Consider the following 19,439-nt stretch of genomic DNA (forward strand, 5'->3'; position numbering starts at 1 on the left):
TAACAGCAAATAACTATTTGGTTCAATTTAGAGCAATTTTTTATTCTTTACAAAGGCAGTAAAACATTATTTAGGTCAAGGCTACAAATTGAGGCATACAAATTATTAATTATACACTGCTAATAGATCGGTAGCTGGTATTGGCCGATACTCCTTTGAAGTAAATCCTGTGCTTCTTCGAGTGTTTTTGAATGAATTGACATGAATGCACAAAATAAACGACATCAAATGGTGTTGCTCAATGGAGGAGATACAGGAATACCTTATTGATAACATGCCTACAGTCTCTGGATCCGGTTAACCCGCCTGTCCACTTTCCAAAAAACATTTCTACCACGTCTCATCTAGTAAAACGTCCTGTCTTCCTCCTCCTCACCACAGTCTGACGCAGCCGGCGTCTTAGAACCCGCCCGAAGTCATCGTTAACGCCTCTGTGATTGGTCGAAAAATGTACGTGTCACCCAAACGTTCACGCTCATTGGCTTGCGTGCTTGTCAGCTAAATGAGTCGCAACGTGTACGTCAGGGGAGCGCGACCCCCGAAGCCTCTCGACGGTATCGTTTTTTCAGGTGTTTCCTTGAAGCTGTACCCGTATCCGCCACCCGTGGCCTCCTGTGATTATTTGTAAGTCTTTCTTCTGCGAATGTATTTACTGTACAACAATATGGCCGCTGTCACTGCGTGTGGAGGAATGTCGTTTGATGAGGAAGTGTAAACAAGTTACCAGCAACTATATAGCACAACATCGTGTGACCGGGATTATAGCACACGATGTTGGGCTGAATGATTGATCTGTGTTGAAATGAAATGGATTCCTCCGTGTACACATACACAGGTAGGATGAGCGTGGGCTTCATAGGAGCAGGCCAGCTGGCCCATGCTCTGGTGAGAGGCTTCACAGCTGCAGGTGAGTTTGGAAACATACCTTGTGCGTGTCGTCGACGTGGGTTGATTGCAATCAGACCCCGAAATGATTTCTGGACACTTTGCCCCGTTTTCAAGGCGTGATTGCCACTCACAGAATCACAGCCAGTTCCCCGGACACAGAGCTCCCTACAGTCCAGGGACTGCGGGTAGGTGGACAATACTGTTCTCATTATAATATATATGTTTGATTCTGAATATAATTGGGGCTTTCCAAACATTCCCTTTCTTGCATGCACCCTATGTGTACCTCCTTTCTGAGAAACTGTCGCTAAAATATGTCATGTCTACAGAAATTGGGCGTCAATTTCACCACCAGCAACAAGGAGACAGTCAGCAAAAGTGATGTCCTCTTCCTGGCCGTGAAGCCCCACATCATCCCTTTCGTACTGGATGAGATTGGACCAGACATCGAAGAGCGTCACCTTATTGTGTCCTGTGCTGCAGGTGTCACCATCAGCTCTATCGAGAAGGAAAGTCATGGCCCTCTCTCTTCCAATGTTACTAACGGACCACAGATTGTTAATAACAGAACAATATTGATGACAATGAAATATAGTTTGTTCAATACCTGACCAGTATAGTGTTTTGGACAGATAAGCGTTAGTGCATGTAAGCTAGATGTTATTTTATTATGATGCCTGGTGCTTGGTAAAATTCTGTAGAGCTGCATTGACACCGATATCAGGGTGATACCGACTGAAATAGCTAGATCAACGACTACTAACCCCCTGTTATTCCGCCGGACCTTCTCGACCGGTCCGCGAAATATTGTCTGACATGAAAACGGTCCGTGAGGTAAAACAGGTTGGGGACCACTGAACTAGCGTATAAACTTTGAGCAAATAACGACCCTCCCAGTCCGACATTTCCCACTGATTCCAGGACCATTCATTGCTACGTTCCCCTACAGAAGCTGCAGCAGCATCGGGCTGATCCAAAGGTGATGCGCTGCATGACGAACACCCCAGTGGTGGTGTGTGAGGGGGCCACTGTGTATGCCACAGGCACCCATGCAAAAGTGGAGGATGGAAAGCTCCTGGAGCAGCTGATGTCCAGTGTGGGATTCTGCACTGAGGTGGAGGAGGACCTGATTGATGCCGTTACCGGCCTCAGTGGCAGTGGTCCTGCTTACGTAAGTTGTTCAAATAATGTTTTTAATAATTTGTGTTTCATCATTTTTCCTTACACCTTACAACCATGTGGCCTTTCAGGCGTTTACTGCTGTCGATGCTCTTGCTGATGGTGGAGTGAAAATGGGCCTCCCCAGGAGACTGGCTGTACGCCTCGGAGCCCAGGCTCTGCTGGTATTACCCTCATTTATTTATTAAAAAATGAATGTGTTGCATGTATGGGCTTTCTCCGTGTGTCATGGGCAAATCTATGCATTACATTTTTGTTTGCTGCAATCTGTCATGGATGTTTTCGGGACACAGTCTGAGTACTTTGCTAGTCTAATGTGGATCGTCTTTCGTTAAAAGGGGGCTGCTAAGATGTTGTTAGACTCAGAGCAACACCCTGGGCAGCTCAAGGACAACGTGTGTTCACCAGGGGGCGCCACCATCCACGCCCTGCACGTCATGGAGAGTGGCGGCTTCCGCAGCCTCCTCATCAATGCTGTAGAGGCCTCGTGTGTTAGGACTAGGTAAGTTGATGAGAAAGGTGTGAGAAAAACAAACCAACAAATCATATCTCCTGTCATAGGGATACACGAGAAATGCTTTCAAGTTAATTGTCATATTGAAATGGCCGAGAGTGTTGTATTTCTTTTGAAGTTTAGAATTCTGACAGTAGATGGAGCTAAATACAAATATTGTTACAATGAGGGCTTTGTCCTTCTTAGGTTACTGGTTTTCAAGTGATCAGATTATTATCATGCTACTATACTATTCACTAATAAATATGTATGTTTCATGCTCTGTTATGAATGTCTCTCTCGTGTTCTTCTCCTTCCCTAAAAAGGGAACTTCAGTTTTTGGCCGACCAAGAAAGAATCTCGCCAGCTGCCATAAAGAAGACGACTCTGGACCAAGTGTTGCAGCAGCCAGGAGTGACCGCAGGGCCTGTTGGAGTCAGATCTCAGGGGATCAGTATGTTCAGCAATAACCCCAGGACCAAAAAGAAGTGAGTTTCTTTGTTTTGTATCGCACTGCCCAAACATTTTAGCAGCAATGATGCAATATATGCCTGCTGTCAGAGGAGAGTCTAACCTAGTGGATTACTTTCTAGAAAAAAAAAGCCAACTGGGGGACCATGGATATTTTATTTTTGTAAGGCAATAACTTTCCTTTGTCAGGCTTGACTAGAATAATAATTTCAATCTCTGTGATTCATTTGTCTTTCTGTCTTACTTCGGTCAGCTCGATATCATGGTAGTTTCCAAAGTACCATCTGAATCAATGCAACGGAGTGACATGCAGCAAAGCAACACGCTGTGTGCCACGAATTTCCGGAGGTGGTGTTACTGTTCAAGTTGCATTTAACAATTTCCATTTTTTTAAACGCATATTTCATAACGCAATGAAAGTAAGGATGTCTTTGAAACATTATATAAATAAATATTAAAAACAACATTTTGTGATGTATGATTTGTGTGTGGGTTCGTTAATTGCCAGTAGTGCCGTCACCTAACCGGTAATCAGTAGCTCCAATCTAACAATAGGGGGTATATTTTTATTTATTTAAATTGGTTTCATCTTGTGAGGAAAGAATACCCTTCATGAATGAAATCACGTGACCAAACACAATGACGTCTGGCTCCGGTTCAAGAGAAAGGAATCAACAAGGAGAGCACGAGCTGGCATTCGGAAGCGCTGTCGCTTCTGTCACTGGCACCCGATCCTTAAAAACTGTGCTCCCGATGTTTGGCTCTCCGTCGGCGCGAGAAGAGCAACTCGACGGCAACAACTTCGGAGAACGTCATTTTTCACTCAGGTGGGTGTGTGAGCACGACAGAGTTACTGTTGTTATGCTGAGTGTGCATGCCTCCGACTCGCCGCTGACGAGCTGGCGCCGCGGCTGTTAGCTTCGTGGCTTAGCGTTCCTAGCGTCTTGCACACATCCCCGACAAGCTAGCACCGGTCACACCGGACTTTCTTTTCAAACTAAGAGGCACCCGCGCCACTCGAGCCGTTCACTCGGCCGTCCTCGCGAGCATTGGGGGCTTTTACTTTGAAAGCGACTACCAGAAATGGTCCGCGTAGCCGTTGGTGGCTGACGAGCGCCCGGGCTCCCACTATGCTGAGATGGCAGCAAAGCTCTTGTACACATGAAGCTCACGAGCAGCGAATAAAACATGTCATTCAGATTTGGGGCTTTGATGAAGCGTAGCGGCCAGCCGTCTAGCGCCTAACCCCCCCCCCCCCCTTTCTTTACCAAACCACCACGTCACAGGGACCGCTCGTAATGCTGAACCGCCACGGTTATAGTAGGAAGGCTGAGCACGGGGATTTCCTCGCCTGCTTGTTTGTAGGCGGGCAGTTTTACGCCACTTCCACGCGCTGAGGGATCGCGGATCGAGTCGTGGAATGCCAAAAAAAGACCCGTGCGGCTGGGCGGCTCCGGAGATAAAATAGTGTTGTTGTTTTTTTTTTTTGTGCCGAGGTGTCCAATCTCTCGCGGCGGTTTGTCAACTCATGCGCTCCTCGCCGTTCAAAACCTGCTGCTTCATCACCTCATTGTGGGGAGCGACGGCGCGCCGAGGCAGCGGTTCAGCGAGATCAGGTTGGTTTTCAAACCCCCCCCCCCCCCCCCCCCCCCCCCCCCCACTCAGTGACATTTAAATCAAACGTGGATGCGATTTTAAAATCTGAGCTTGTTGTGCCGCTTTTAAATACGCGCGTGGGTTTATTAACGCGTAAGGGAAACGCTTTCAAGCCATTGTTTCGCAGTGAATTGGTTTCACCTGAAGTGACAATCTGTTCAACCGCTGGTTAAATTGTAACAATGGCAACGCCAAAAACCCGCCGTCCCTTTTAATAACCACACAGCATTGTGTTTTATTAACAATACCAACAACCACGCAGCGGCATGTTTTTTTTTTTTTTTTTTTTTTTTTTATATCGTGCTGAATCATCAGTGATCTATTCAGACGTCCTCAAAAGTGCGCCCGGTAATCTACGGTGCCGGCGGACAAAGGTCTGCTCGGCTGGGTCGATGCTTATCAGCCAGCCGCCGTCATCATTAACGAGATGGACGGAAATGGTGCTGATCCGTCGTGCAAGTCGGTCATCAAGCCATGAGCATCAGGTGATGACCATCGTGCCTCTTTTTTTATTTATTTATTATTTATTTTTATCTGCATCCTCGTCTGCGTTCAGCGGAGGATGGATTCCTTTTAGTGCAGCGCTGTCATTATGTGCATCTACCAAGCCGGGTGTGAGTGCATCCACACTAAGTGCTTATATGTCAAGTGCGATGTCAAAGCCCTTTAAAAAATACATGATAACCAATATATTATGCCCCGTGTTGGTGTACTGGAATCCTGCACCGAGTGGCTGTTTAAATTGGGCCATTTGTAATGATGGGAAGTTGAAAACAACACCTGGCATGGAAATAAAATGCTGTTGTAGGAAAACATACATTTTCACGGTGTGTGTGACGTGCTGTATTTGCCTTCTTTATACGCTGAATATGATATCGTGCCAACTTGCGTGCGATATCATGGAATGCAGTATACCATTTTATTTCTTTGATTCGGGGTTGGCAGATGCCCTTGTTTCCCTGTGTGTGTGTGTGTGTGTGTGTGTGTGTGTGTATGTGTGTGTGTGTGTGTGTGTGTGTGAGAGACATGATGAAATTTGCTGCCTATTAGAGTGCCCGCGTATGGAGGGCAGGTAATGAATTATCCATGGAGAATCTCTCTGTGCAATTTCAAAAGTCACCTTGGAAACTGTTGAGCATATATCTAGGCGGGGGGGCCAAACGGGGAGAAGTTGCCCATTCTTGCTCACATATTCAACTTTGTTTCATCATCTCTGCTCATGCCCTTTTGGAGTGTGTTTAGCCGACGAGGCCGGCCCTACATCAAGAGCCCGCCTATCCCCCCCGACCCCCAGGTATACGAGAACAGATGCGGGCCCACGTGAGAGCCCGACAGGGGGCTGCGCGGCGGTGTGTGTGGACGGAGGCACGAAGCGGGGTGGGGGAGATGGCGACGTTCAAAATAAAGGAGGGGGGGCAGGATGGTTATACGATGGAGGTGAACTCAGCTCTCGTAGCTAGTGGCGGTTCTCACACTGGGCACGCGGTTGTGAGGGTGGACGGGATGTTTGAGGTTGATGCAACATGAGGCAAGATCTTGCACCGGATCCAGTCTGTCCACCAACACCTCTGTGTGGTGGACAGCTGCGCCGTACGGGGAAAAGTTCTGCCCATTCAGGACAATCGATGGCCTCCGGAAAGGAACAAAAATGTGTGATTTGTCCACGAAAGTGCTGCTTAAGCTGCACGGGGAAATGGGAATGCCTTGAAGGAAGATAGAAAAAGATCAATATAGCTTTTCCCCCCCCCTTCTTCTTTCTGCATTAGAAAACAGTTTAAACGTCGGTGATGAAACCTCTTGCAAGCGTAGTGCGGATTATGATTGCTTAGCATTGCGATATGCCCGCTCGACTTCTCAAAGTAATACTTTCATCCAGACGGAGGAGCGAGTGTGTTTGATGATTTTCTGTTTGAAACTTTGTGTGTGTGTACTTTAGATCACCCAATATCGGACAGAACATGGAGAGCGCTGGCTGCTGTTTTTAACCTACTGTTATCTCGGCTGATTAACTTGTCAGTGGTACCCAGGTTTGTGTAAGAGGCCAGATGACACCAGCGAATACACGGTCAGTCCTCGTGCGTTTTCGGGGGACTTGTGTTCTGATTGGTTCTTGGCAGGATACGTAAAAAACTGTCCTATGGTGGTTAAAGATAGCGAGACCTTGTTCTAAGATAAGCAGTGTGTAACCCACATTAGGAAAGGAACTCATGCAGATCATTAGACAACCATTAGGGTCTGTCTCTAAAGGTTCTTGTTGTTTTGTAAATAGGTTTCCTGAATAACTGCTGGCTATATTTGTACCTGATTACATTATGCTGTACATGCAACAGGATCCAGCATTTATATTTTTTATTACTTGTCCAGCCAGTATCGTCTTACTGGCGCCGGCTGATTAATTGACAGTAGTCTACATTTATACGTTTTATATTTTAAACTGTATTTACTTACACAAAATGTAAAAAGCATTTACAAATGTCTTTATTTATCTGAACCTGGGTTGCTGCTGTTGCAGAACGTTTGTGTGTGAACACAGTGTGTGCCTTTGGGGTCAAACCTGTGACCTTGCTCTTACCTTCAACCATCTCTTTGCCCTCTTTTTTTATTTTATTTTATTTTTTTTATTGGATGTTTGCTTGATGCAGTAATTTCAAAGCTCAGACTGAAATACGCGAGGAGCTGAGAAGAGGGGCGCAATGTTCAATTCCTGGTACCGAACGCAAGATTGATTCACAATGCGTTTGTGGAATAGATCCTAATTTATTTGATTTCATTTAGAATTATTATTATTTTATTTTATTTTGGACACCCATCATCTGAGGGTCCATCAAATATCTTGTCAGCAGACGTCATCCATCGCTTTCCATGATGTGAACTAAGCCGTTCAATGTTATTAATAGGAATGAGCATCTCTGTCACTTAGTCCAGGTACTGACTACGAATCAAAGCACTCCACATGAAAAACATGATGAATTTATTTTCTTTCATTTTAGTTTTATTGAGCAATGCTGCTGAGCTCTGTTTGTTTCTTTGATGGCCGTTATCACAGAGTCGCGTTTAATTGAAGGGAATCCACCTCAAGCCGCGCTGTGGTGCCGGTCTGAGGCCGGTATCATCTTTGTATATTTAACTCTGATCAACATAACGCGTTGAACTGCTCCAGATACGCCTCACCTGCCGCGTTGCTAATCGGTCGATGCGATATGCGTTCGCTGTAATATGTATGCAAGCAGTGTAGTAAAGCTCCTGGATATGTTGCTGGTGTTTGGACAGCCTGCAGCCCTCACTTCCTCTGCCAGCGCTCAGGCCGGAGTATCAAGCGCTGTTCTCTTTCCTGTTGAATCGAGTCCTCTGGGCAGATGCTCCGGGGAAAAAAAGCCAATGGAGTCTCCTCTCCCGTCATACTGCTTGTACTGGCAGAGTAAACTACTACAGAGTATGCTACCGAGCATGGAGACGGGCTCCGAATGTACCGGAACATTTTGTCTAATCCAAGTCCCTTTTAAAAAAAAAATATATATATATATATATATATATATATATATGCTTCACGTGTATCAGAAAATCGAACGGGGCGGTGATTCATGTTTTCACTTTGCAAGGACAAGGACGGGATGCTTATTCCACACAGCAACGCAGCTCCTGCATGGTGTCCATCTGATGCTCTGTCACCTTGTGACAAATAATCAGTCTTCAGTCATGCATGTAAACCTCCGCTAGAAAAAATTGCCATTTAACGTGTTTTTTTATTTTTATTTTGTGGAATATTTTGTACATTACATAATATTCCCACATATTCTCTTTCTGCTTTCATCTTATAATAATATAGAATTTTTGTCTCCATCCTAAAACAACATGCTTTATTGTTTCGTAATATATAATATATAAAATCAATGATATAAAAAAAATATCTTGGGTTTACCAATATCCTGACAACCAATACATTATACTGCCAATCATTGTAGATAATAAATACTGTAAAACTATTTACTAACAGCGCAAACAACTGATTTGATCTGTCACTGTATAGTTCATTAACTGAATAACAACTATTTTGCTGCAAAGAAAATATTGCTATCATTATTTACAATTGTTTTCTCTAAAACATGATTGAACAAATGTCCACGATGAGGACGCCTACCCAAGCTTTTATCTCCAAATAACAAGTCTGAAACGAGCTCCAATACTTCTTTTCTCTGGTTTTAATATGCGGCGGGCATTTGTTTACAGTATGTGGGAGAGTGACACCTTTTCTCACTAAATCCCTTTTTGCCTTCCGACCTGTTGATTGATTTCATATGACGTTTCAATAAAACTGCATGTATGGCATTTGAATGAACTTAACAACAAAATCAGAAGTGTGTGCTAACAACCGTTTCAGCCCGGATATGAAGAGCCAACAGACGAGTCGTCTTGAGCCGCAGGTCTGATCCCTAAATACAGCGAGTCATTTTCTTTATCCCCCTCCACAGGGATGCCTCATTCTCTTTACCCCCCCACACCCCCACCTCCGTTACACCGTCTTCATCCCCCGGGGGTCGGCCCTTCCACAATGGCATTCAGAAGATTTTGGTTATCTGCTGTTTCCGTGGTCCGAAGTGTCGGCTCAGTATTTCCCCGCTCTGCTACCAGCGTGTCGCATTCCACTCTGAGTGATTTCCCCTCTTCCTCTTTTTGTCACTCTTATTTCACGCTCTGAATACTTAGTAGCTAATAGCGTTCCTCTCCTCTTCCCGTCGTGCCTCTCTCCTCTCACACTAACTCGCCGGCCTTCCGGTAGACTCCTCAGAGAAGCCCGTTTTTTTTTTTTTAATTTGCGGTTAAACGGCGCCCAACTTATGTCGCTCGCTTGATAATTGGCTTCACTCGGCTGAAGGGGGACGAGCGATTAGATCTGAATATTAAGGGCGATCTTTTCCACTCCGGGATTGGATGGGAGGAGGAGTAAAAGTGGTGTCTGTGATCGGGCAATTTGTGGCCCACGGGGTGGAAACATTTGCCCTGAAGAGCGATGGGACAAGACGACAAATGGGCACAACTTCTACACAAACGCCACTGCGTCCTGTTTTTCAAATGTTTATTTGAACACACTTCCTCTCACCGCGCGCTTCTCGGTCATCGCCGTTCTGTTTCCTGTCGTCTCATCCATTATTGATCGGGGAAACTCGATAGGCGATCGCAGTGATCTCACATCAAGCTCTCCTCGGTTGCCGTGGTAATCGTCTGAAGATGAGCAGGTTCGGCAAAGGCATCGAGTGAGGGCCGCCGCCGCGCCAAACCCTAAGGCCTCACAGAGTAGGGGAAGGGGGGGGGGGGGGGGGGGGCACGTTGGGGCTCCTGAACCAGCCTGGGCTGTTCCAGGTGAGCGAAAAGAGCCCACATCATGCATCGAGCGGTGTGAGACCAAGGAAGTGTCTCATCAGCACGCGCCACCGCCAAGGCCCAGTTCCGTTAGCGAACATACCGCGCACGACCCGTCCAATGTGCACGTGGGATTGGTTGTGTCTGGGGAGCCGCGACCCGCTGCCGTGTCTCCAGAAAAGGCTCCCCGGCCACGCTTAGTATTCAGAGGGTGCCCGGCGTGGTAATCTGGACTCCGGGGGGGGGGGGGAGGGGGGCGCTCGCCGGGCTTTTTGTTTGCTCTTATGGCCCCAGATAATCTTGTTACACCGCTGTCAAGTGGAGCCAGCTCTCCCTGCAAGCCCCCCCCGCACCCCTCCCCCTCCTCTGAACCACTGTGCACGCCACCTCAGGAATCCAACCCCACACCAACCTGCCGCCATTTTAAAGGCAGCCGTCGAGGGAAGAGCTTTGGTATCCTTGAAGAATCACCCCCTGACCATCTTTATTACCCCCTCCCCCGTAGGCAACTGAACAATAAATATATGATACATATTCGTGAGGGGGGGGGGGGGGGCGCAGTGCGTGGATGCCGGAGCCTCGGCTCCCCTCCAACAAAGGGTCCCCTAGCTAATGGTGTCCATCCTTGGCAACCCCACCCACCCCCTGAAGAGAGACTGTGGCGGGGATGAGATCATTAAAGCACGACACGGGCTCAAGGCCGAACCCATCATGTCGCATCAGCATTTATCCCCTCGCCCCCCCCCAGAGTCTTAACCTAAGCCGACCCCACCTATAGATTTAGATGAACACGGACAGCTTTTGAAGGTTGGCTTCTCATCGTGTTAGTTCAACTTCACAACTTCCTAATTGGCACCTTGGTTTCGGTCCTTGCTGACATCCGGTCCTTTTCTTTTTTTCCTCCCCAACCTGTTCTCCTCAAGCTCCTCTAAATGTGTCGAGCGTGCATCTTTCACAAGGCTGTTTGCGCTCTCGCTCTCTTTTTCCATCTTCTCGCCCTCTCTTTGTAAGTCCGCCTCCCTCCCTCCCCCTCTCTCTCTCTCTGTGGGTGACCACACTCAGCGATTTCTATCTCCTGGGGGGTGTGATGTCTCTCCTCCGCGAGCAATCAGCTCTGATTTGTCAGCGTTCTTCCAGATGATTCATAAAAATTCAGCAAGCACCTACAAAGGACTCCGGTGCCCCCGCACTTGCCCCCTACCTCTACTGCCCTACGCTTCTGCCCTCAAGCTGCAGCTTCCTTTCTCTCTCTCTCTCTCTCACACACACACGACATGAAATCATTAAGTGGAGGTGTCCAAGGAAGACATCAGCGTCGAGTGTCCTCGCCTGCGACCATCAAGAACGTGAACTTGTCAAACGCCGGGGCATCCTGCCGCAATCCAATCAGTGCAGCGAGTCTGAGATGTCCCCGTTTTCTCTTGTCCCTTTTTCATCGCTGTGTGTGTGTGTGTGTGTGTGTGTGTGCGCCTCTTTTGTCTGCTCGAGGTGTGACGTGCCCGGCGGTGGAAGGGAGCAGCTGTGCGTTGGACCTTGTGTGTGTGTGTGTCGCGCTGCCGTTCCCCGTCGTTGGCAGTCGTCTCGTTTGGCGGCAGCAGCAGCAGCGCGCCCGAGGGCCGCGGCCCGGCCTCCGTCATCCCAGCGTGTCGTACGGTGAGCTCTCAGCCTCGCCGAGCCGGGCCGAGTGTGTTTGCCCCACACACAGCTGTGTGACATCGAGCGCCTCGTCGGCCCCCACAGATTCCCACTGGTTTTTGAACAATGTTGTGTCTAGGCCGCCGAGGGGGAAATGACAGGGTTTTATATGAAATTTGGTAGAAGGAGCTTTTTCTTTCTTTCTTTCTTTCTTTCTTTCTTTCTCCCCGACTGTCATCCCAGCAGCTAATAGTGGAGTACTTACCTGTCTATTTGTCCATTATCTGCATCATCAGGCAGACCATTATCCCATTATGTTTTGCATCTGTGGTCCAAATGCTTACTGGAAATGAGTCACCACAAAAGGCCAGTGAATGGTAGGTGTTATTATCAGTCAGCTATTCATAGCCGGCCCAACGGAGATGAATGTATTTAAAAAGTCCTCTGGTACGTTTGTTTTTGTTGTTAATGTGGGCATCTACAGCACCGGGAAATATCTCCATTCTAGGAGGAGCCACAGGACGCTTTGAAATGAAAGCATTGAGAATGCGAGTCACAATCTGACCTCATGTTATGTCCCCAGCCTGTGTGATCGTGTCGTATTCAGGTCATTTTTAACAAGCGTCTGTCTCTGCCTGTTTGGCTCATGTGACCGGTCCACCTGTAGCACCCTTTTGTTGCCATGGAAATATCCGGCCCATCTTAGTCCACTTCATAGCTGCGACTCGTCTTTTTATTTTTCCCCTTTCTTCCACACATCGCGCATACATTATGACCACCTTGTAGGCTGTGTAGGCTTTTAACACGGTGCTTTCTTTATTTGATTCTTATTCTTTGGGGGGGAGGCAGGCAGTTATTCTTTTGTTCCTTTTTTCTACACCAAAGAGTTGTAAGAACCCACGCGCGTTAGTTTATCTGCTCGGTGCAAACACACCGCCAGGCTGTGTGAATCCACTTACAGAAGCAATGTGCTGGCTCGGCTCGCCGCGGTGGGTGCCCGTGTCGCTGACACGGCATTTACGTAGTACGTAGTGTAAAGCACCGAGGGCCACAACTGTGTGTGTGTGTGTGTGTGTGCGTGCGTGTGCTCGTCCCGTGTCAAGGCTCACTGGGTGGAGGGCGTGCTGGCCGCCTGCACGGCTCCTCCCGGTGTTCCCTCTGCACTGACGTGACAGAGCTGCAGTGCAGCCTCGATCTTCTGGATGGTGTCTGAGGCTCTGCAGGAGGGACAGCATATCCCTTTTTTTTCCCATCGATTTCACGGGATAATACTGTAGCCGCACACCAGACAAACCTAGACCGCTGTGACCGTCTAGACGGGATCGCTGGGAGCACAGGTGAAGGGCTGCCCCGTGTGCCTCTGGGATACATTTGAGCCGTGGGGGTGTATGCACAGTCGAAAAAGCTGCATCCTTTCTGCCGTTACTGCTCTGCAGAAGGGACCCCCCCCCCGGCCCCCTGAGTCTTTGTGAAATGCTGCCAGCCACCTAAAATGTCATCCTCCTTGTGTCTCAACACTCGGCTCTTTTGAAGGCCGTGCGGCACAAGAGTGAGAAGTGTGTGGTGGAGGGGGAATACCACCACCGTACTTGTTCAGAGACATGTGCATTAATAGTCCACATAGCCCCCGCTGACTGGAACTGGCGCCACCTGCAAGGAGGTCAGCCTTGACCCACTTTTGTGTATTTGAAGGACGTTGTCACGGCGCAGCATACCTTTTCAGGAAAATACATAGTTGTGTATTCAACAGATGATGTCTCCGTTGGTTTTGCTGTGAATGCTGATCATTTTCTCACCCGACAGACCGACCAGCAGCGCAGGTGGACGCGGCTCTCGTGGCATGACTACCACAAACAAGGGAAACAAGGCCTTGAAGGTAATTGACACACGCGCTCTGTTTTCTCAAAGTTGTCGCCGACGGTCGAATGCCCGCTGACACTCACCGACACCCATTCGCAGGTGAAGCGGGAGCCGGGAGAAAATGGCACCAGCCTGACGGACGACGAGCTGGTGACCATGTCGGTGCGCGAGCTGAACCAGCACCTCCGGGGGCTGACCAAGGAGGAGATCCTGCAGCTGAAGCAGCGGCGGCGCACCCTGAAGAACCGCGGCTACGCCGCCAGCTGCCGGGTGAAGCGCGTCACGCAGAAGGAGGAGCTGGAGAAGCAGAAGTCTCTGCTGCAGCAGGAGGTGGACAAGCTGGCCACGGAGAACGCCAGCATGAGGGTGGAGCTGGACGCTCTGCGCTCAAAGTACGAGGCCCTCCAGAGCTTCGCCAGGACTGTGGCCCGCAACCCCGTCACCTCGGCCAGGGGGCCCATGGCCTCCGTCATAGGGCCCCTCGTCCCGGGTAAAGTAGCCGCCACCAGCGTCATCACCATCGTCAAATCCAAAACGGGGGCTAGGTCGTAGTGGCGGAAAAAGGCGGCAGGGAGTTTTTGTTTTTTTTCAAGACTCAACTAGTCAGTGCATCGTAACACGCCGGAGGACTGCCTGTGTAAGTGCTACGTTTTTTAACCCCGCTCGGCACTAACGCTAACAATATGCTTCCCAAATTCACTGCCAGGTGTCTGACTCGGCAGTCCGTGCCCGTCTTCAAACACACCGTGCTTTAGGTTCAACACTACGGAATTGTGCCGTTTAGGAGATCCCGGGTCGTTTTTTGGGGGGGAGAATGGCGACACGTTGGCGATGCCGCCGCATGTCATTTTAAAAAGCAGTTTGTGGTCGCAGATACTCAACAAGGTGATGTCGGCTCCCAGAAGTACGAAGGAGAATTCCGACTGTTAATAGCTCGTTGATGTTTGGATATTGTCATGTGTCCGTTTTCCTTAAGACTGAGCTCTGAAGATATTTCCGTCCTGAGAATTTGGCACTTAAGAACCCGAGTTAAGACCCTTTGAACCCCGTTTGCCTGTTATCATGCACTGACTTGAATTTGGATTAATAACAAAACGGTCACAAGCTCTTGGTGTGAGTGCTAGAGATGTCTTCGTAACGGCCCAAAACTATTAAACCAGTCAAATTTGTCGTTTTTGTTGGTTGTCTGTCTGTAAGCACGAAGTGGTGCTCCCAACTCGAGCATTCATTTCTGTTTACGTGTGACAGGCTTTAAAGAACTTGTCATTATCAAAATGACCGGTAGATGCAATAATATATGTATGCACTGAATATACAAAGAGGTCTTGCATATTTATGGTTAGTGGAAATGTGAACAATGATCAGCAGTTCTTCTTCTGAGTGACATTCCAATATGACAAGATTCTTCACAATACCTGAATGTTATAACGGTAATATCCTCTTGTTTTGTGGGGGCGGCGAGATCCACAAACCTTTTGAAAACGTCTGTTTGTTGTTGTTTTTGCTCATAGAGAAAATATGTTCAAGTTGTTTTGTTTAAAATATATATACATACATATATATTGCATTTTTTGTAATTACTTGTTGACAGGTCTGTTTCCAAAAGAAAGAAACACAAGCTTTACTGTTTGAATTGTTAAGGTGTAGACAACTTTGTCAAATGTTGAGTTCTTGGATTTTATTACTAGGTAGATTACCTTCCATTGTTTATAGAAATACTGATAATGAAAGAAAAAAAATGAAGAAAAAAAAAAAAAAAGTCCTGTGAATCTTTTTGCAATTGTACCGAAAGTGGCTTACTATTGAAGTCTAATAGCTTTTTTTTCTAGTGACTAGGCAGGTGCTGTGAGGTAGCGCGCGCTGTGATGTGTAAGTGACAAGTTGGCAGTGTCGTCACTGTGTAGATGTCAATGCTGTGCTATTTTCAAAACAACTCTGTTGAGCTAAACTAGGTGGTGTAAACAAGGTCAATTGTCTTTGTGCGTATTGGCAGCCGTGATATCCTCCGCTCCCTCGGTGTTACTTACCAATCACATTGTCATGAAGAGTTTCCCCGCGTCGAGCCGTGGGGGGGGGGGGGGAGGAGCGGGCGACGTGGCGTCAGTGACTTTTCCCTGAAAGCTGTGCGATGGACGCACGCGGTGCTGGATGCCCTCTGAGCACATCCTCTGGAACCCGGAAATAATTGACTTTATCGCCTGGGAGATTTCATTATCGTATCCATTCCAGCCTCTTAATTGGTCGTAATTAGATCGTAGGAACGGGAAATGAATAACCTTTTCCAAACTTTGCTTTTGACGGACTAAGATGAAATGTGAAGTCTTCTCTTTTTGTATTTTATTCATTTTGTATCTCACTTCCAAATGCTGTCGAGGATCTTTCTCGAGACCACAGCAGTTCGTACGGTCGCGCGTCACTGAACTCAAAGTGTGTCGCCGCCATGTGGTGCAGCAGCACTTGTGTGAATTTACCCTCCGGTCACGGACTGTCCGAATAAAAGCGCTTAGGGTTTGTATGCACTAAACTCCTGCTTGTTTTGCTCAGGACAAAACAGGCCCCTCTCTTTAAAAAAGAACAAACCATTCGAGATGAGACAGAGAAGCTGGGACGGAGGAAGCGGGTTTCATTTTTTGCCTTTAAAAAAAAAATCAATAAAAGAAATTATTAAACAAGCATGTCACAAAGGGCTTCAACCCACACCCGGGGGGGGGGGAGGGAGGGAGGGAGGGGCGGGAAGGGGACACTGCAAGACCACGTAGAATTACAATCAATCACCGCCGCGCGTCTCCAAAGGAGATCCGAGCGGTGCCGCGCTGTCACCCCTCAAGGTGAAAGGTCACATACATGACATTAGCAGAACGATATATATATATATATATATATATATTGGACATTTTACAAAGCCTGGTGTTGATGTTGGCGTCCTTATTCCGCTGTCGGCAGTCTTGTGGAGTGAATCCTTTTTTAACGTTTTTTTTTTTTTTTCCAAACTGCACCGTTGACCCATCTCTCGATCTCTCCGCCAGAGGCGACAAAACTCTCTATTTGCTCACGCATACAGTTGTATAGTATGTAGCTACAGTAGGTATTAATGACCATTGTGAAAAAGTGACCCTTAATATGCAACTCAGTGGAAAAGGTGTGCAGGAGTAGATGTAAGAGTAATCAATATTGTCAAAGTGACTATGGTCTGTTATTTAATAATTCTTGCTGTTTTGTAGGTCGATTCTTTTCGTAAACATGTTATTTCTTTTAAAAAAAATTCCCTCAGATTTTGAATTCCCTAAATGGAGGAGCAATTGGCCCTTGTTCATAGTAGACGTGTTAAACGCTGTAAAAGTGTGGAACGGTGGGACAGTTGCACTCACAGCCTTACTCACTAATTGCGCTGGTCTTGAATTAGATGATTTTACCCGATCCGTTAATTTAACTTGACTGAAGGATATTTCTGTCATGTAAATGTTTGTGCACTGAGTGAAATAGATGCTACAGTAGATTCTGTCACAAGGGCCACTTGCAATATTGTCTGTTCTTTGGTGTGTGCGTGTTTTGTACGTCCGAGGTTCCTCTGCTGCTGCTCCACTCATTATTGCTCGTTGTTTGCTGTAGTTTCATCCGCAGCGATTCCGTTCTCATCGCGTGTCGAGTGGGTCTGAAATTGATCTTAACACTGGAATTTGTTCTGCAGATTTCATTTTTAATAGGTTAAGGCTTTTTTGTTGTTTTCTTATCAGCAACACGTTCGAGAGGACACATTACAGCACTTGTGCGGCAGTTGAATTGAACAGATCTCAAGACGTTGACTTTTTTTTCTTGTGATTCAGCTTTGAAAACAGTTCAGGTTCCTCTGAGCAGAAGGTTGGCCTTTTTTAGAGGAAATGGAAATCTGTTTTTATTATTTTTCTGTATGGGTTTAGATGAAATATTGCAGTACTTTGTATGAAAACAAACGATAGTTCATTGTAACTATTTATAAATTAAATTATTGTACTTTTTGCAATCTGTAGATAAGTACTATATATACAGTAAAAACTGTGGATAAATGTGATTCTCTGAGGTGTCTAAGTTATTGATGTATATATTGTATGTTTTGTTGATACAGCTTACTTTATTTTCTATAAGACCAATAAAATGTTTTGAAAAATGATTTCAAGCACAACTATTTGTTTTAAATTGTTTTTTTCTTCATAATCTGTGGCGTCATTGACCCAGTTTGATACTTTTATAAAATAAACTGGAGGGGGGGAAGGCTCTTTGCAAGTCCAGGGTGAGGTTTTTTTTTTTTTTTTTTTCTTTTAAGAAGACAGCGATCATTTCGATGGCACAATTTCTTTTTCTCTGATCCAAAAAAAGCTGCCGGGCGACCCAGTTCGGCTAACCCCGGCGGAGTGAAACATTAGAGTCATGAAGGATGTCTAGGTGTGCTTGTCCTAGATTAGGAGGAGTAGTGAGTTAGTCATCTGTGTCCCTGTGGGCCTCCTACACCCCCCGCCACCCCCCCCCCCCCCCCTCCTCCCTTGTCCCAGCGCACCTCATCACCCTCCTCCATCCAAAGCGCATCTCGTCGGCAGAGTAGGAGACAGATGGTGGCTACACGTTACTGCTCCATCCTTCACCACCCCCCCCCCCCCCCCACCCCTCCCCCATACTCTCCGCCCCGCCCCTTCAGCGTGGCGTTGCATGCACGCTCATACAGGTCGGTGTGACCTGTGTCTCAAAAAGCAGGCTCCTCTCCCGCCTCTGGACGCCCGCCCCAGACAAGCCGGACGGCCTCCGAAGAGTTGATTAATTTGGCGGGGGTGGGGTCGACCCGGCGGGGGCAAACTAGGGCGGGCATTCTTCATCTTCGACCACTTGTGCAGCGCCCCAGTTCTCAGGCCGCAGCCCCGCTGTACAATTAACGTTAATATCTCACATTCACCGCCCGCAGGGAGCGCTCGTTTAGCGCGTCCTTACCCGCCGCCGCCGCTCGGCGTGGGGCTCCGCGCCGTCACCTCGACAGAGGGCAAGTTCGTTTAACGCGCGAGGCTGCTCTGGGTTCTAGAGCTGTGTTAATCGGCCATTTATTTGGTTCCCGTAATGCTGCAGTGATCACGCCCGCGGGAGACGCTTGTCCTAATATCGAACACAGTGTTTTTTTTTTCTCTTCAGATAGCCAGTGACGTCATAGTAATAAGAAAGCCGTAAAAGCCGGGGATGTTAATACATGTTACCGCTTGTGATGAAGTTGAACCTTTTCCTAGCTCACATGGGATATGTTGGTCTGGGTTTCCCTCTGCTGGCTCTTCTGCGGAAAGACTGTGTGTGTGTGTGTGTGTGTGTGTGTGTGTGTGTGTGTGTGTGTGTGTGTGTGTGTGTGTGTGGCCCTTAACAGACCGTGCACATCTGTACTTGTTGCACTTTGAAACTATGAAATGTCTCCATTATATTGCCATTATAGTCCAGGAGGGGGTCAATAGTCCATGCTATAACACCACGGTACCATCTGATTCCCAGTAATGTCAGCGATGTACATGTGAGTTCAGAATTTATTGACACTGAGAGTCAGGCATTGATTAAAAGGTCTCATTGGGGATGATATATTGAGGGGTGACGCACACCTTTCGCCTCTAGTACACCACATCACAAGATTATCTTTGAGTGTCAGAACATTCTTTACGAAGATACAAACACTCACCGGACACTTTGCCAGTAAAAGGTTGGAACACGTTTTGCCTTTAGAACTTCCTTTATGTCGTAGCTGAAATCAAGACTCACCAGCCAAGGATTTTCCAGTCTTCTATTGTCCCACTTTGGGACGTGTGAATTATAGTCTGATTTTCCTGTTCCTAGCTGCATGACAGGAGTAGCCCTGCTGCTAGCCGATCAAGGCTCCACGTGTTGTGCGTCCAGAGATGGT

The 19,439-nt window shown here is 47.3% G+C and overlaps 2 protein-coding genes across 4 annotated transcripts; both read left to right on the plus strand.

The window, feature by feature from the left end:
• The first annotated feature begins 473 nt into the window (after window positions 1-473).
• pycr1a (pyrroline-5-carboxylate reductase 1a) lies at window positions 474-3,495 on the plus strand. Its single transcript, XM_078083752.1, has 8 exons — window positions 474-624; window positions 836-907; window positions 1,003-1,073; window positions 1,218-1,395; window positions 1,836-2,059; window positions 2,139-2,231; window positions 2,406-2,569; window positions 2,887-3,495. Exons 2-8 carry the CDS (start codon window positions 841-843, stop codon window positions 3,050-3,052), a joined length of 963 nt encoding a protein of 320 aa, XP_077939878.1. The 5' UTR covers window positions 474-624; window positions 836-840; the 3' UTR covers window positions 3,053-3,495.
• A 190-nt stretch (window positions 3,496-3,685) lies between these two features.
• Window positions 3,686-17,684, plus strand: LOC120827613 (transcription factor MafG). Of its 3 annotated transcripts, none has more exons than XM_040190656.2 (3): window positions 3,686-3,858; window positions 13,484-13,556; window positions 13,640-17,684. In XM_040190656.2, exons 1-3 carry the CDS (start codon window positions 3,785-3,787, stop codon window positions 14,090-14,092), a joined length of 600 nt encoding a protein of 199 aa, XP_040046590.2. In that variant the 5' UTR covers window positions 3,686-3,784; the 3' UTR covers window positions 14,093-17,684. The 3 variants fall into 3 exon arrangements, with proteins under 3 accessions (XP_040046590.2, XP_040046589.1, XP_077939879.1); XM_040190655.2 differs by having other exon boundaries at window positions 3,729-4,647; XM_078083753.1 differs by lacking the exon at window positions 3,686-3,858 and adding an exon at window positions 8,247-11,698.
• The last annotated feature ends 1,755 nt before the right edge of the window (window positions 17,685-19,439 follow it).

Source organism: Gasterosteus aculeatus, chromosome 11, assembly GCF_964276395.1.
Source record: "Gasterosteus aculeatus chromosome 11, fGasAcu3.hap1.1, whole genome shotgun sequence".
NCBI classification, from domain to species: Eukaryota; Metazoa; Chordata; class Actinopteri; order Perciformes; family Gasterosteidae; genus Gasterosteus; species Gasterosteus aculeatus.

Bases quoted from the DNA above. Each gene is read 5' to 3' on its own strand.
- pycr1a (XM_078083752.1), top strand. From the start codon at position 841: ATGAGCGTGGGCTTCATAGGAGCAGGCCAGCTGGCCCATGCTCTGGTG. The intron at 2,060-2,138 runs GTAAGTTGTTCA...GTGGCCTTTCAG, and splicing joins GTGGCAGTGGTCCTGCTTAC to GCGTTTACTGCTGTCGATGC. The intron at 2,570-2,886 runs GTAAGTTGATGA...TTCCCTAAAAAG, and splicing joins GCCTCGTGTGTTAGGACTAG to GGAACTTCAGTTTTTGGCCG.
- LOC120827613 (XM_078083753.1), top strand. From the start codon at position 11,451: ATGTCCCCGTTTTCTCTTGTCCCTTTTTCATCGCTGTGTGTGTGTGTG. The intron at 11,699-13,483 runs GTGAGCTCTCAG...CTCACCCGACAG, and splicing joins TCATCCCAGCGTGTCGTACG to ACCGACCAGCAGCGCAGGTG. The intron at 13,557-13,639 runs GTAATTGACACA...ACCCATTCGCAG, and splicing joins AGGGAAACAAGGCCTTGAAG to GTGAAGCGGGAGCCGGGAGA.